Genomic DNA, 17,565 nt, shown 5'->3' with positions numbered 1-17,565 from the left:
TGCCAGAGCTGGACCACACCTACACATGAGAGGAGCAGCAGTTACAGGTGAGATGTTGCATAGCTGCAGGATTAATACTGTATGCTGATGGTGTGACAGCCATGCAGAAACTGATCTTCAAGGATAAGTAAGTTCCTTACTATAACACAGTCCAAGAGAAGCCCCAAACCAAAACTCATTTGATCCCATTAACAGCTAGTGTTTTCATCCAGAGTCTGATATATCTCATCCCTCTGTGCCACAAAGCTCAGTTTTTGTCCAAAAACGTTTAAAAAAAAAAAAAGCAACTATATATATAATATATATATTATATATTTGCTTGCTTGCTTAGAGATAGTCATTGATAATACAGCGTGTCAGACCGGTTAAATTGTAGCTGGTATTTTTTTTTTTTTTAAATCAGAATCTGACTATGAATTTGAAAAACTTCCTCTTGGACAATCATACGTTGGAAGAGAGGACATCTTTCCCAGGACTCCTTGTGAAGCAGTATTTATACTGCTGATGTATATTGGTACTAAGCTGATTACTCGGGTGAAATAAAGTGCATTGAACTGAAATGCTCAGGTGTGGAGGCAAGACTCTCTCTTGATCCTCTTTACTGACCTGTGCTATTTCCGTCGCCACAGTTTATAGTCAGCTCTACCTCCGGATGACCTTTGACCCCGCAGGTCGGAGCAACGGTCAGAGCGCCCTGGCCAGTAGCTGCTCTTTGTGGATTCACTGAGCCAGCTAGAACAGCTGCGAAAGTTAACCAGCTGGTTAACATTTTGGACCTGTAGAGGAAATAAGAGTCAGGTGTGTTTTATGGCTCAAGTGCAGTTAATGACAGGAGACTGTGAAAGCTGGATTCAAAGTCACAGCAGGGCTGCCGGTAACAACAGAATCAAAGAAACTGCTGTGTTTAAAGCTGCACTAATCAATATTCTTATATTAGCAATGGATTAGATGAATATGTATTCCAGCATACAAACTCTGCTCACATCGTCCTCATTTCCAGGCAGACACATGTTTCCAAGCTCTGATAAAAACCCTCTAAAGTCTCCAGCTAAAGAGCTGGAGACCAAAGAGAGGTGAAGGGTGAGTACTGGACCTTCCTTCATCATGTGGACATAAACACGGCTCCACATAAATGCTAATGCTAATGTTGCTAATGTTGCTCCGTGTCTGCTGGATGCTTAAATTCTCAATTGTTTGCTAACATGTTTGCCATAGCAACTTTATAAGGCCTTAGTATGTAAGATGTTGCTATTTCAGCTCATTCAGCTGACCTCAACTTGAAAAAAAAAAATTAAGTAATGCAGCTTTAAGTGTAATGAGTGACCAATTTCAAATTCACTTTAATTTCAGCTGTTTATATTGGCTATACAGGATTTTTAGTTTCACAGATTGTGCTCACACAGAACAGCGCCAGACGTGTAGAAGGCAGTGTAAGGCTTTAGTAAACACGTGTTAGTTTTTTTTTCCACCTGTCGTATGATGTCTTTGGAGTGAGGTTTGTGAATTATTTCACAGTGCAGCTCTTGGACCGAGAACAAAAAAAACCCCTTAAACTTACCAGTACAGGTTTACAAGTTAATGCACGATCTGCTGTAAAGTAATGCGCTAAATATAAGTGTATGAGAGATAAAGGATGCAGCTGAGTATCTGTCAAACTCCATGTACAGTCTGAGCCTCTGGTGTTTACCTGTGGCAGCTCGTGTAGTTTCTTCCAAACGCAGCTGTCCTGTCCTTTTTGTCCGATGGACAAGTCGGTGTTACAGTCTCCTCTGGCAAAGTGTAAAGTGCAGTTTCTCACATGACACTGTGGATGTCTTCTCCTCTGATGATGTTAAAGATTAATAACATCACAGAGAGGGAGGCATTATTTCATAAAGCCACCTGCTGATCTGTACAACAGCAGTTCTCAACCGTTACGGCTTGCACACTGAAGAATAAAGTTTCATCTCATGAGCGGTAAAGCCTGAGGGCGGACAGCTTGATCACATACAGTAAATATGTGCTCCCCCGTGCTCCTCTGGTAAAGCACCAGTAGCTAATCTAAGGCATTTCTTGTCCTATTAGTGGCGACTGGTAGGAACTGCAAAGACGTCAGCATCATTTCCATCCAAGTGAGCGCATTCTGAAGAATTATTGTACGGCGTGATGCGTCTGATGGAACAGCCATGATTCTGTTTTAATCTTTACAGCTGTGTACACAGGCCGTGTAACGGCTCACGTTTCAATTTTCAATTCAATTCAATTTTATTTACATGGCGCCAAATCATAACAGAGGTCATCTCAGGGCACTTTTCATGTAGAGCAGGTCGAGACCAGACTCTTTATAGTTATATTTACAGAGACCCAACATCCCCCCCATGAGCAACCACTTGGCGACAGTGGTGAGGAGAAACTCCCTTTTAACAGGTAAAAACCTTGAACAGAACCCGGTTCGTGGTGGGGGGGGGCGTCTGCCTCGTCATGTTGGGTTGAGAGAGTGAGGGGGGGTGGGGGTCACTTGCGCTACAGGTGTGTAAACACGACCCGAAGTGTATTTTTGTTACACGTCAAGAGTTCAAATTGGTTGAACCCGAGCCGCGCTGACCGTTGAGGTCCCAGCCAATCACTGCTGACCCTTGCTTGAACTCAAAGATGGACAGAAAACAAATCGCTAGTGTTTCTGAATCTCCGAAACCGGCCTCGCATCGAGACCAGACAACAAAGATACCCGCTGGGTGAAATATCAGCACGCAGCTGAAGCTACACTGTAGCAATCTTCTGCTAGCAGCACGGGCACTGCAGCGTTCAGTACGGCGGCACCGGGGGCTGCACAGTGGTACATACTCTGACGCTGCGAGTGTGGCTACAACATTTGTTTATGCTCATCAGAGTTTTCTAGCCTCTTGAATTTCAAGACAGAGGGGTAGATCATCCCGTTGTGCTCCTCATCTCTCACTAAAAAAGTGAATGTGAGATGACGGCTCTGCGGAGCTTTTAGTGTTGTAAGTTTTCTCCTCCCAGAGGTTTTACTCTCCTCTGAGATGGCGGGGATCGCTTTCGTCACTTCAGCGTGGATATAGAGAGCAGGTCAGAGCAGGTTTAACCTGCTATTTGCCCCCGGGCCACCTAGCAGGTCCAACTGTTAGAGCCACTTTGACCCACTAGGTGGCCCAGGGGCAGTGGCCTGCTTCTAGATGATGTCAAGGTCTGCTGCTCTTTCTACCTTTTGTACAGGATTTGTGCTGCTGTTAATTGTGAATTACTTTTAGTTGAGGTACGAACTAATTTGTTCATTATGATACTTTCATGCTGCTGGTTTGAATGGGGTAAAATATGTATATTTATATTCTAGTATCGTAGACGAATCTTTTACCAGTTTCGGTATCAAAGAGCATTCACGCCTGCAGCCAGAATCAGTTATTCCTGTAGTTAGTAGAGCACCCAGCAGAGGTCAGTGGTGTATAATACAAATCTCGAGGGACTCTTTCCATTCTGTATCTGTGAAGTCCCTCCAGCTCTCACACGCTCAGGGTCCTCCTTTATTTCAAGGTTCACAGTTAAACCGTTAAGTGCTGTATTCCTTACATTTTAAGCTGTAGTACTTTCACACAGACATTACCCAGGTGTGCGGTAGGCTCGTCCTTTTGTCAAATGCTTTAAAGATGTTGTTTTTCATACCTCAAACTAAGTTCAGCAGTTATCAGCTGGTATCGGCCAATATTGTGAAGCAAGAAAAAAGCAAGTCCGGCTCTCAGTAACGCTGAACCAAGGCTGGATCGCCAACTGAGCAAAACGGGCAACTGCCCAGGGGCCCCCAAAGTCAGATTTACACCTCATTATTGGGGGCTACATAATTTTTCACTAATTTGTAAGACATTTGCACCACTGAGGTACAATATCACACGCATGTCAGGTCCTCCATCATCATTTTGAGGCCCTGTTCTTGTAGTGAGATCCTGTGCCAAAATCTATTTTTAAGACCTAAATTGTTTAGTTTACTCTGTGATCACTTGTTGTGAAGTTGTGTTCGTTGTTTGTTTTTTGTCCGACCAACAGTCAAACCCCAAAATGTTGATATTACTATAAATAATTACAATAATAGAAAATAAAGAACCGTTCACAATTGAGAAGCTGGTACCAGTGAATTTTCAGCATTTTTGCTTAAAATTAACTCAAGTGATTAATGAGTTGTCAAAATTGTACCTAATTAATTTTTATTTCAACTGAATAATTGATTAATCGATTACTGATTAAGAGCACTGGTTGGTTTCTGGATGCCTGAGGAAATAGTGAAACTGCCAAAGTACAATGGGGGGGGGGGGGGGGGGGGGGGTCAATACACAATTTATTTTACTTGCTGTGAAAAGTGGGCCTGTTTTCGATCATATCAGAAATACGTTGTTTATAATGAACATGAAAAACCTGGTACCCTGGTCTCTATCAGGGTACTCCACGTAGCGCATCCAGGCTTCTGAAATCAGGATTAGAGGTTAACTAATGCAACACACAACCTGGATCCTGCAAAAACCTGATGATTACCGGGGTATCCGTGTGCCCGGAAATAAATCAAGAATGAAATCTGAGCTGTTCGGGTGCAGTAGGAACGGCACTGTAAATACGACAGTCTGGATAAAGTGATGATAAAGTGCTGTTTGCATGTAAATCGCCTGCTAAGGAGTATAATCGAATTAATCCAGGTGCTTTCCCTCCCGTGTAAACGATACAGTAGTGAGTCGTTCAGGGTTCACCGAGTGCCCTTAACTCGGTGATTCCAGTTTGTCCGTGCCGCGCCTGAAGGCAGCATGAAGACCGGCGGAGCCTTCAGATGAGTGGGGGCGGTATGAGCCCCGGAGCCCGAGCCGGAGCCCGAGCCCGAGCCCCTCCCGTCTCTGTGCTGCTGTACTTTGAGTTTCGTAAAACAAGCGACTCCGGCTGAAAAGCTCCGCACATCTCGGATCTGACAGCGCGGGAAGGGAAAGACGCCGACACCCTCCCGGGGAGAAGAGAGTAGCAGCAGCAGCAGCAGCAGCAGCAGCAGCGTGTGTCCTCCAGGGAGCTGCCGCTAAACCGAACACACTCTCAGGTAAAGCCCAATTAGCTGAGGCCCCTTCGGGAAATCGCACTGACAACCTTTTTATGAAGGGGTCTGTTTTTTTTAAGAAAAGCTGAATAGCGTTGAACGAATGTTCCCGCCGTTCCGTCCAAGTCTCTACAACTGAACTTTGACAAAGTGCAAGTGTAGAAACTATTAACGAAACGTTTGCCGGTGGGAACAGAAGCGAAGCCATGATTTGTTTACTGTTTCGCCTTAATCGACTTCAGACAAGATGAACTATCTGGAACAAAAAAACCAAAACCAAACTCTGCATCTCTCAAGCCAGACCGCGTATGCAAACACACTTCCGGCAACAGCCTTCAAAATAAAAATGCAACTTTTATGAGTAAAGTCAGAGGTGGAGGGGTTGGGGAATTCAGCCGAAAAAACCCCCCAAAATAAAATACTACATGAAAAAGTGTTGGTGATTCTACTAGTTTGGAGTGTAAAGTAAAAACATTTACTAGGCTACAAGTAAGAATGATTTCCCTTATGGATTGATGTGTTGATGGATTTTCTTGATTGATCATTTTAAAATGGAGAAATGCACTCCCTCCACATGGATGGATTACTGAACAGGCCTACTGGACGCAGGTAGATAGGGCCCCCGACCTCTCGGGCCCCTTGTTGCCCTTCGAGTCATGTAACTCGGCTAAAAGACACACACTGACCACAAAGAGACACAAACCACCACATCTGTGTAGTAGTTTTGTGTTTGTCTCATAATCCGTCCACGCCCCTGTAATTTCCCATAGCTCAAGAGGATGTATTTACATTTGTGTTTCATTATTTATATTCAAAAAGTCCAAATTCCAAAAATCTTTGGTTTACCAATAGATCCAATATAGAAAAGTACCAAATTAACACATTTGAAAAGTTTTAGTCAGCAAACGTTTGGAATTTTTCAATGAACAATTACCTAAAACAGTTACCTGGTCTTGTCTGAAATCAGTCCTATAGCGGTTTCCACCACTGGACAAGCTTTCACATTGCATCTGAATTGTTAATGTCCCAAATTTAACTTCAATGGTCCTTAGTGGGCGTTTGGTGCAGCGAAAAGACACCCGCAATAAGAAAATAAGATGATTAACAATAACGACAAACAAATTCAATCACAGAAGATTGACTTGGAGCAGTTGTGGGGGTCATGTAAACTTGTATGGTTTCCATTTCCAATGCTGTGCTCTCCTTTCCCTGTCAGGCATTGCACTTTTACTTTGAAGGCAAATTTTCCTAATTTCCGGTGTTACTTTGTGACTTGCTCTGCCTGGATCCAAGCAGCTCTTCTGCATCTTGAAGCCCTTCTACAAAATGTCTCTTAAAGCTCATTTTTAGCAAAGTGAGGCAAGTTTGGCAAAGCTGCGTCGGGCTCCGCCATGTTTAAGCCAAACATCATGTGATATTTCAACATCTGCATTTTTTTTCTTTTTCAGTTGTCACATATCTGGGCTGGCATGTCTCATGGTGCCCACATGAAACCACACCCATGTTTGGCTGGTTTCGATCTGTTCCCACTTGCTCCACAGTCAGTCCTCTGTGTCTGTAGATAACACTGGTGGTCCGCAGAGGTTCAGCTCAACTCACGTGTCAGTTTTTTTCCCACTGACACACATTATATTCACACACAAAATGAACGAAAAGTGAGCTGAGCATAACGCTTAAGCAAAGAAATAGCAGAAGCTATCACTCAGACTGGCTTGACTGCAGACTGACATGAACAGGTGACATCAGCAGCTTCCTGTTTCTTCCCAGAAGCGAAGATGTGCTGCTTCTCTTTTCACGTGATTGCAAACTGAATATTTTTTGGACTGTTGGTTGAGTAAAACAAGTTATCTGAATACATCGCCTTGGGCTTTGGAAAACTATATCTGCCACTGTTCCCGACATTTTATAGACAAAATGATTGATCAAGAAAATAATCATTAGATCAACTGATATGGAAATAGTCGTTAGTTGCTGCCCAATTGTTGATTTTGGCCAGTATATTGGATATGGGCCTTTATTAGCTCGCAGATAGATCGGTATTATGTGTCGGGTTCAATAATTAGGATCGGTCAGGCTATGCTTCTTTTTGCTTGTTTTGTCCCATCAACAGTCCAAATCTCCAACACGTTTTACTTTACACCAATGGTAAGAAGTCCCTGGGAAAATGTGACCATGTTTTGGATAAATGACCCTTAGAAATGAAATTGGTTTTGACCCATTTTCTGTCCATTGACTAATTGATTAATTGACTTATCGTTTCAGCAGCAAATTATTTAATTGATAGATAAGTCAGCTGAGAGGAAACGATTAAAAATAACTTATGTGATCAAGGGAAATGTATTTATTGGTTCCAGCTCTCCTGTTTTCTGTCTTTGTAAGTTGAAACTCTTTGGATTCTGGACCTTGGTCAATAAAAACCCCCAAAAAAACAAGCAATTTGAAGACATCCCATTGGGCTCGTGAAAAAATCACTCTTTTAAAAGCAATTTTCGGACATTTCATTGCCTAAACAATTGGTTGATTAATCAGACTAATCAAGGAAGAAACTAACCTCCATGGATCCTCCCTCGTCTAGAGTTTGAACTGTTGCGTTGTGTCCTGGATATCCTCACCACTGTTTATCATGTAATGTGACGGGTCTGTGTGCCGTGGAAGGCTGCGTTTCATTTCCATGTCTTCTGGGTGCTTTTAAAAAAAGGTTTAAATGGTTAATCAAATATGGTGCAGATTTATTTTATTAACTAATCATAAATCGACTAATCCTTGCAGGTCTAGATGAAATAAAATCACATTAAACTTGATTGTCCTGCTCATGTATGTGGAAAAGACTTGAGGCTCGTAGCAGTGGGATCAAAGTCACAGTAGCAGCATCCTCCCTGAAACAGAAACTATAATAGTACTAACAATGCGACCCCCCACCAGCACAAACAGTACAGAAAATGGATCGATGGATTTCACTTTCAGTATGTAGTAAAATAACTGAGACGTCGTCGTTAATATTAAATCAGAGAAGACACCAGCTTCCTGATTAGAAGTCACTTCTCGTGTAAAAAATATTTGCAAATGTGAGAATAGCCGACGTGAGCGTAAACGAGTTTGGTTTAACGTTTGATGAAATGCGCTGAGAGAGAAACACAGAAAACACATCGTCTCCCTCCCCCGTCTGATGATGAGTCATTTCCCAGTCATGCTGTTTGTCTGAAGAGGGTCAGCTTGGTTTCTTTTAACCAGCCTTCTCGTGCAGCTTTTTATTCTGTTGCTAGTTTACTGCCTGCTTCCATGAACCTTCGAATGTCTCACCGTGACATTTGACATTTAAATGATTCCAGAAGTGGTCCTCTAATCCTCTTCCCTAGATACCTTTTTCTTCGATTACTAAAACCCACAGGGCTGTACTAGTGTTAGAGTCATTACTCTTCATTACAAAGAGAGATACTGTATATTTTTATTTACCATAAGTGGAATTACTGTGCTGGAGCAGGATGGATTTTCATTTGTGGATTAGTGAACACTGTTCACAGCGAGGTCTATGGATTAGTAATAATCAGGACGTTGTTTCTGGAAAGACGAGTTGCTTTTGGTTTTTTCCTTTACAACTTTTTTTAAATAGGTACTTTCACGCGAAAAGAAGGGGTTGACATGGGCAACATTGAACTTGGGGTTTTTTCAGTTACATATGTAATGGGCTACATCTTACAGGTGCCTATAAGTAGTAATTTGATCATTCCAATCATTCTCTGACATCTCCAGATCCGATTCTTTCTCCAATTTCTGTTTGTCATGAACAGTTGCTTAGTTCTATCCAGTTGTATTTTTGTGATATTGGATGTTTGTTGTCTTTAATTTTCTATGAATACGTCGACCAAATTAGGTTCACTATCCTCCATTTGTTTAATTCCTGCTACTTCAGTAGTATCACCTACTTCAGTATTCTTGCATCTTTCTCAAGGTAGAACCGTTTAAAGGCATGTTTGGGCTTTTCTAGTGTATTTTTCAATATTTTCAGCCCCACAAAGGAAAATCCATTCGCATACCAATGAACAGACGTACCAATTGAAACAAACCACCAAGCAGATCATATAATTTGTTGAGGAAAACTAAAGAAATCTTTCGCTTGTAAGTTTTTTGGTTGTTGCCTGTCAAAGAAACACACACACTGTCCTCCATCTGCTCTGTTCAGTATCCCTTGTTTATTGCCTTTAAGTGACACTGATATAATTACTGACTGGCCTGATGAGTCCCATTAACGGTCTCCTTGGTAACCAACATTTTTGTGTGCTGCGTGTGTGAAGACTCCGTTCGGGTTGGGCGAGGGGTGGCGCCTGGGTAGAGCGGGCAGGAGACCGGCGCTAGAAACGTCGTCAACAGCATTTCGCTCTCCGGACGGTGACCTGCTCTGTCCACATGGGCTCAGTTGGACATTACGCAGACGTTTTACCAGAGAACCGGCAGGATGAAGTCTCTTTAATGTCCAGTTCAGCTGATTTGGACGTTGTCTAGAAAGGTTCAGGGTTGCAGTGCATGTATGAAAGCAGCTTCAGTCTGGATAATGTCACCACTCCTGCTACCTATGAGAGGTAGCAGGAGGACCTTAGAGGTCATGTTTTTGTTATCTGCTGTTCAAGGTCTACAATATTTTTTTGGCCAGAAAAAGCAGCTTTTAAATTAGGTTGAATAGTAAATACCATTGCAGTGCTAACTATTAAACTAAACAATAATGCATCCAGCATCCACAGCACAAAAACAATTCCATAATTCCATAAGTTTCGTTGAGAAGTACTTTCTCCTGAACTATAAATATCTATCTCCACACAGAAAATTAAACTGTTGAACGTGAGATGTGCACGACAATGTCACTGTATTTGGAAACAAACGCTTGAGCTGAGTTTCTAAAATCACTGATCTCAGATTCAAGCAGCCAAATTCTCTGACCTTAGGGATTCGCTCTGGATCTAGATGGACAGGTTAAGCTCCAGGTAAAAGGAAAATGTTTTTTGGGTAAACTGTCCCTTTTAAAATGAAACTTTGGTCCCCACGGCCCATCCCAAATGCATAGCCGCACACGCACACACACACACACACACACACACACACACAGAAGATAGTTAATGTAATATATATTTGACTATCCTGCCAGCCATGTGACAGGATGACAAACAGAAACTCTGACTGTCTTGTTTGACTATGGATCACAAGCAAAGCAAACACATGGTGAAATTTGCAAACCTCTGTGTGTGTGCGTGTGCGTGTGTGTGTGTGCGTGGGCATGTGTGTGCGTGCATGTTTTGGGAGTGTTTAAAAAGTGTTAGGTTTTTGAAAAGAGAAGGATGTCCTTGTTACTATTCCTTATCCACACCAGTGTGCCCCAGAGAGAGAACCCCATCTGTAGAGTCTCCTGCTGCTGGGGATGCTGTAAAACCTCAGGAGAGACATGTCCACTGTGTCCTCTCGGACTCGTTTGAATAATCCTCTAAAAACGTACTAAAAATGCATTTTTACCTTTTTTCCAAAACAGCAGACAGTGTTTAAGTCTCAGCCCTGCCTTTATTTCTGGTCTTGCTGTATTCAGTACACAGTATCTGAACAGTAGGGGCCTTTTGAGCAGATGATTTTTTTTTTTTTCCTCCGCATCCAATCTGCTGACACAGTGTAAAAAAACAACAACAATGGTTTAGTGTAACTGTAACTGTAACACTGTGTTGTAAATCTGCTTCACTATAGTTTTGTAGCTTTAAAACTTCCACTGAAGATCCTACATCTATATCATCAGTAAACCTGTGCCATATATTTACAATGTTCTCATCCTGCACAAACATACACCTTCAGTTTGGTAAGACTTTACTTTCTGTCCCCCTATTCAGCATTTATTAGCAGAACATTTAAGAAACGGTTTGTAACACATTATAATGTAGTTATCAGAGCTATGAGGACATGTTTAAGTGTCTCACATAAAGACATATTTTATATAATAAAACCTGTGGAATACGTCATTCATTATTTGTTTATAAGTCATCGGTCCCCGCAGGAGGGGATACAGTTGTTTACAAATACATTAATAAATACTTATCTCTTCTTACAGCTACATTACAGCGTGTTATAAAACATTTATTGATTGTTTATATACTGCGTGTAAATGCTGAATATTGCACTAGAGCATACTGCGGGGGGCTGATAAACCGTTTCCGTCTGTTTTAGGGACATGGTGGTTCTGTATGAAGGCCAGTCGTTCTCTGCACTGAGGAGGCAGTGCCGGCAGAATGGACGTCTGTTTGAAGACCCTCTGTTTCCCGCGTCTGACCGGTCTTTGTTCTACCAGAGCAACCGTATCGGCCGAGTCACCTGGAAAAGGCCTAAGGTGAGAGCAAAGAAATGGTTTGTTATTTAGGAAGCGGGACTTCCAGATGTTTCAGCCAAGGAATGTAAGAAGATTTCAGAATTTTTTTCTGATAGCTCATTCTCTTAATTCTCCATATGGTCAGTTTTACAGGAGTATATGAAAATTATTTTCTTCTACCTGGTGGTTTTGAGGGAAACTGCTGTGGTAAACTCAGTGTTTACCCCATGAGACAAACTGCGGAGTAAGAACGCTTTACCGAAGTGAGAAAAAGTCCTAAAAAAGTTGATACTGAGCTGATATTCACATCAGAGCTGAAGGCACAGCTGTTGCTGCACCGCACCTTGTTCGGCGGACAACTGATCAGCTCATTCGTAGTGGGGATGTTGAGGGACAAGTAGTGGAGACAGTAAGCAGTAGGTGGGAAAGGAGGATGGTGCTCATGAGACAAAGGAGAGCATATAAAGAGAGGAGCGATCACATGGACTGAAGAGGGAGAGGAATTTATGGAATTTAACGACTGAATTCACATTCCAACAGCCGGAAATCTTTTTGGTTGTGTGTGTGTGTGTGTGTGTGTCTTCCTGCACGTGTGTGTACTGTATACTGTATGTTGTGTTTGCTCTTGCAGAATTTCACGTTGGGCTGTCTCCTTGCAAGCCACTGTTTCTTACTTTGGTGATTCTCGTATTTGTGGTTGAATCGTGACGACAGGGACTGTGTTAAAGCCCCTTGAGGAAAATTTGTGATTTGTGATGACGGGCTATAAAAACGAAAATTTGACTTGGCCTGACTGTGGGACTGAAATCTCAAATACGGCTCAGAACAGATATGGAAAGTGTTTCGATCCAATGATCTCTTGCTGAACCTATTTCGGATTTGTAAAAATTTACAGAAGTTATTCACACAGGCTTTTAAAGGAGAGATCAGCCCAAAATGCAACATCTTACAACATCTTTCACTTCAAATGTGGCAAAACGTGCACGTTTTATATGACGGAATGATTTTGAAGAACTTACTGAAACTTAAACCGGATCACAAGAAACATGAGTCACAAACGGCACAGTGCCTCCATCGCTGTTTGATAGATGAAACACCACAGCACTGAGCTCTCGGTACCAAAGATGCAGATAAACACAAGACAAGGACGTTGGAGGAGGTTTACTGCTGCTGATGACGACAAACTGAATTTCGTAGTTTGGTACGGTGATGTCCAGTTTTGCAGCATTACCAGGAAGCAGTGATTCACTTTGTCGCTGAACTTTGCTGCTTTGTAGCATGAGCCAAAACTTCGGTTGGAATTGGAAACAGTCAGGTCATATCTGGAACTGACTACACTGATCCCAAACCCTTATGCAGTATAGCTGTTCTAAATCCTCCGTTAAGCCTGCGAATCGAGCATGCGTTTCTCCTGAAGTATTGAGGAACTGGCCTGTGTCTTATTGACAAAACTGGCACAAATATTGGTGGATAATTGATTCAATAAAACATTGCAACAGATTGCCTCCGTTTAGAATAAACCATGAACTTGTTTAAAATCACGGAGTTCTTTGGTTCGACTGCCAAACTTGACTTGCCTCAGAGACTTTGAGTCACACGGTGCATTTCACTGAACCATGATGCTTTCAGGGAACGTTTTTCCGCAGTGCAGTAGTATCCACCGCAGCTGTTTTGTTTGGTCTAGATGAAATATGATGCTCATAATGAAATTAATGCTTAATAGCATTCCAGCTTCTATCTGCTGCTGTTACACTGCTTTTGTAATACACACACACACACACACACACATAGTCAGTCACTTCCTTGTTTCACATATTGATACCTGAGAGTATGACCGTGAATTTGTTGTTTTTGTTTTAAGAAGATTTTCCAGGCTTCTTTCAGAACTCAGTGTATACAGTATAATAGAACACTCAACTCAGGTCTTAACTCTATGCATGTAATATACTTTTACTGTCAATCATGGATGAGCTGAGCTGCTACGTAATTTAACAGGAAACTTAGAGCAATCCAGTTGATCAGAGGGATCAGGTACCTAGTGAAACCTCGGAGTGACTACGTGTTTTACGAGACCTTAAAACTCCTCTGATCAACCTTCTAGATCAACACCTCTTTGGATCGGTGGCGCTAACTGAGTGTGTATCAGGGAAAGTCCAGACTTGCTCCACTTCAGCTTCAACGTACAGCATAAAGCTGCAAATGTGCTAAAGTCGCTTTAGAAGAGAAAAACCTCGCGACTATCCCAGTGGAAATACACCCGAGGCTGCGTGATCACGGCTAACACAAATAACTTGTGCACTTAGTTTATGGGTAGTCGTTAGCTTTCTGCCTAACACAAACACATGGATGACTTACTTGAGTGGACTGTGAACCAAGTGAGCGAGATACAATTTTTATATCTATTTTTATAATTAGTGGTTAGCATCCAGTCTGACGTCACGAGCTGGGAGAGAGAGAGAGAGAGAGAGAGCTGTCTTGATATTTTCATTGACTATAATGTGACTTTCCCGTCTTCTATCAACATCACCTACATTAATTATGAGGTCAGTGTTGCGGATGTGCAAACGTTATGTGTGTGTGCGTATTTTAAAGGAAGAAAAGAAGAGGATGAAGGAGAGCCACCCAGGCTAGACCTGCCCTGCTGGTGTGTGTGTCTGCGTGCGTGCGTGTGTGTGTGTGTGTGGGTGGGTGTCTGTCTTTGTGAGGACCAGTTATAGACCTTACAGAGCGTGCACAGTTTGGGAAAGTAAGGACGTTTTGGCCGGTCCTCACTTCCTGACACAACTTCAAAGGGCTTGTACTTCTATCTTTATGGGGACACTCATGAAGATAGAAGTACAAGTTTGTGCGTGCGTGCGTGTTTCGTGGTTAAACGGATGAGGACATTTAAGGTACCGCATGTGTGGGCATATGCAGTGTGTGTACTTAAAATAGTGGCCTCTCATTTTGAGACTGCACACACAGCAGGGAGCATTTGAAATTCTCTCTGGTTTCTTTATATACATCTTACAGTCCTCTCAGATCAGCGATCTGGACGTTCTGAGAGCTCAACTTGAGACGAAGGGAGACCGAGCATTCGCTGTGTTGTTCCTAAACTTTGGAAGTTTCCCTCTTACTATAAGACAGTCTGGTTTAACTGGAACTTTTTCTATTTCTGTTTTTTCATACTCTATCATGCTTTTTCATTGTTTAAATTTGAAGCACTTCAAACCTTTTTTTTTTCTTTTTTTCAAAATGTAGTTTTAGAATTGATATATATAAATTAGGTTCAGTCATTAACATGTAATATAAAAATCCATCCTCTTTACATCTAAGTCTTACATCTTACATCTCTCTTTTAATCTTAAAAGAATATTTTGAATTTTGGGAAATTCCAGCGTATAGAAGAAGATTGATACCACTCATGTCTGTACACTAAATACGAAGCTACAAGAGCAGCTGGTTAGCTTAGCTTAGCACAAAGACTGGAAACAGGGGGAAACACCTGGCTCTGACCAAAGGCAACAACATCCATTCATTATGTCTTGTATTTTTCAATCTGTTCCCAACAAGATGACTTGTTAATACGTGATCTTTATGTAAGCCATGTATACGTCTGTCTCATAGTTACATAGATAGTTAGGTGTCTTGCTGGGTGTGTGTGCCACTGGTTTATCCCGGCCCTATCATTTGGCTGCCGTCCCGCCCGTCAGCCTCTCATACACTCTGTGGTTTGCTTTGCTGTGCTTTGAACATCCAGAAGCGATTTTCTACTTAACCAGAGGGAGCTTTTACCCGGTATTTACCTTTTTATGATGGTTGACTGAGTGCCCTGGCTACGCCCTTCTTCACATTCGTCCACACCTGGCAGCTGCCCAGTACAAACACATCCTTCGACTACTGTTGGTCGTTGAACAGCTCCTTTGCTGCAGCTGTAGGATGGCCAGAGACACCGCAATAGAAAGACCGCATACAGTAGAAAATGAGTAAAAAAGCGACTGGCTGATGATATAATAAGAACTCCCCCTTAGCCTGTTAACCCAGAGGGAAATTAATTGTAAAAAATCGACTAATCAAGTGGACTTGATAAATAATTCATAGGTCAGTCATTCTTTTGTTGTTATTTTTTTGTCCTGTTTATTTATTTTTTGGCTCTGATCTTTCCAAATGCAGCTGAAGTGTTGACTGTATGTTGGATTCTTTGTAGCCTGGATGAGTTTGTTTGATCTATGTTGGCAACATCATTAAATGGATGCCCAGTTTCAGTAACTGTAAGGGATCGTCGCTCTCATCCCTTTGAATTGATAAGTCAGAAAAAATAATCCAAATCGTTTAAAAGTAGAAGTTAACACTGATTGCAGTCATCTTTATCTTTCTAGGAGTTATGCAGCGACCCCCATCTGTTTGTGGACGGCATTAGCGCCCATGACCTGCACCAAGGCCAGCTGGGAAACTGCTGGTACGTCGCCGCCTGCTCCAGCCTGGCCTCCAGAGAGGCACTGTGGCAGAAGGTGAGACAAAGACCAAGAGACGGTATCCGTGTTTTGTTATCTTTTTAGTTGCAGCTGTGCAGTTGGTTTGGAATCTTAGCTTTATCAAAGCAAACACTGTTTTTCCCGGGGACGGCAAAACACGTTAAGCGATATTTGTATCAGAATCAATCATGAGACCAGATCACAAAGTCTCACAAAACCAGACTATTCTTCTAGTCATTATTGTCACTACTGGTTTCTAACAGGGGGTTAATATTTCTCTGTGGGAGCTTGTGTGTGGTAAATGGGCTGTGGCTCAGCCAGTGGTAGAGCGGGTTGCATACACACACACTGTGTGTGTGTGTGTGTGTGTGTGTGTGTGTGTGTGTGTGTTTATGTTTGTGTGTGTGTGTGTGTGTGTGTGTGTGTGTGTGTGTGTGTGTGTGTGTGTGTGTGTGTGTGTTTGCATTGATGGGTGTGGGCATGTGTGCATGCAAGTATATGGATGTCAGATTTGTGTGCCTGGCTCTGTTTACTTTACATCAGTGTGTACTGTGGCAATCCATAAGATTACTGCTGAATGAGGTCCTTGTCCACACCATGCACACGCACACACACACAGACGCACGCCGGGACATACATTAAATGATTAATGGTAATCTGAGGGTATTTTCATTCGGGTGAATCAATATGAGTGAACAGGTTCTACAGTGGGTTCAGTGCCAGATCAGACCTGGTAGCCTCTCTGACCTCAAAGCCTTCCAGCCAGTTAGATGTTCATACTATAAACAGGACAAGAATGTGTTAATGGTTTCATGGTTGTGAATGTGATGTTGCTGTTTATTTGTGTTTGTGTGTGCGCGTGCGTGCGTGCATGCGTAGTGTGTGTGTGTGTGTGCACTTGTGCATTGTGTGTGTTTCCTTACTTACTTTTTTTCCATTGTTGGTTACCTCATTCCTCCTGCCTGGTCTCGGAGGCCCTCTGCAGCTCCCAGTTTTCCATCGGCTGAAGAGAAACTAAAATCAGTTTTAGGTGTTGTTGCCTCAGTGGAGTGGCCAATTGTCTTGACGCTCCTCAATGGTACAGAACACTTACGAAGTCTCTGGTGTGAACTACGTAGGCAGTTATAACAACATTTTGTTATTCCAAATGAAGAGATCTGATATTAAGCGCTTTATAAGACAAAATGAGTTAAATTATTCAAAAAATTTAGTGTTTACTCGCATACAGAGCCTTTGTAGACAATGTGTCCAGTGTGTAGATGTACTTCTTACAGTTAGAATCCCGTAACATTTTCATTGATGCATTCTTAAGTAATACTTATTTTAGTTGCTCATTTACTATAACTTGTAATGTAAATAACGTGTCCTCTCTGGCTGTTTAATCTCTCTGCTGCTTTTTAAGGCAATGAGAGACACTCGTGTCATTGTTACTGAAGCTCGTGCTGACGCCACCTACTGATTCTTTATTCCTTTTATCTTTGATTAATGCCTGCTGGCCGTCAAAATTACAAACTTAAACATGTAACAGACGATTTTACAAACTTAAAATATAGGATATATCAAAACTCCCTTTTTACCCTTTGTTGATAAATTGATCACCGTTCTCAAGATGCAATTTTTTAATTTTTTATTATTTTTCATCTGTTTCTCCTCTGGCACATCTAACCGCTGCCCTCTTATTATTCTTTTTGTATTTTGAACAGATGATCTGGTTAGAT

General features: G+C 42.0%; 1 protein-coding gene across 7 annotated transcripts in view; it reads left to right on the top strand.

Annotated features, from left to right (window-relative positions):
• Positions 1-17,565, top strand: part of LOC120792137 (calpain-5-like) — a 34,196-nt gene continuing 16,631 nt past the window's right edge. For 5 of the 7 annotated variants that reach the window (XM_040131200.1, XM_040131206.1, XM_040131207.1 and 2 more), the window contains exons 1-3: positions 4,686-5,062; positions 11,255-11,414; positions 15,752-15,883. In XM_040131200.1, coding sequence (XP_039987134.1) covers positions 11,259-11,414; positions 15,752-15,883 — 288 coding nt within the window. In that variant the 5' untranslated portion in view covers positions 4,686-5,062; positions 11,255-11,258. Of the gene's footprint in view, positions 48-899; positions 1,081-4,685; positions 5,063-11,254; positions 11,415-15,751; positions 15,884-17,565 lie in introns of those variants that run through there. The other 2 variants (XM_040131201.1, XM_040131202.1) reach the window with 2 other exon arrangements.

The sequence above is a fragment of the Xiphias gladius genome, chromosome 7, assembly GCF_016859285.1.
Source record: "Xiphias gladius isolate SHS-SW01 ecotype Sanya breed wild chromosome 7, ASM1685928v1, whole genome shotgun sequence".
Lineage (NCBI taxonomy): Eukaryota > Metazoa > Chordata > Actinopteri > Istiophoriformes > Xiphiidae > Xiphias > Xiphias gladius.
Note: the sequence above shows the minus strand (reverse complement) of the source record. Positions and strands in the feature narration are given on the sequence as shown.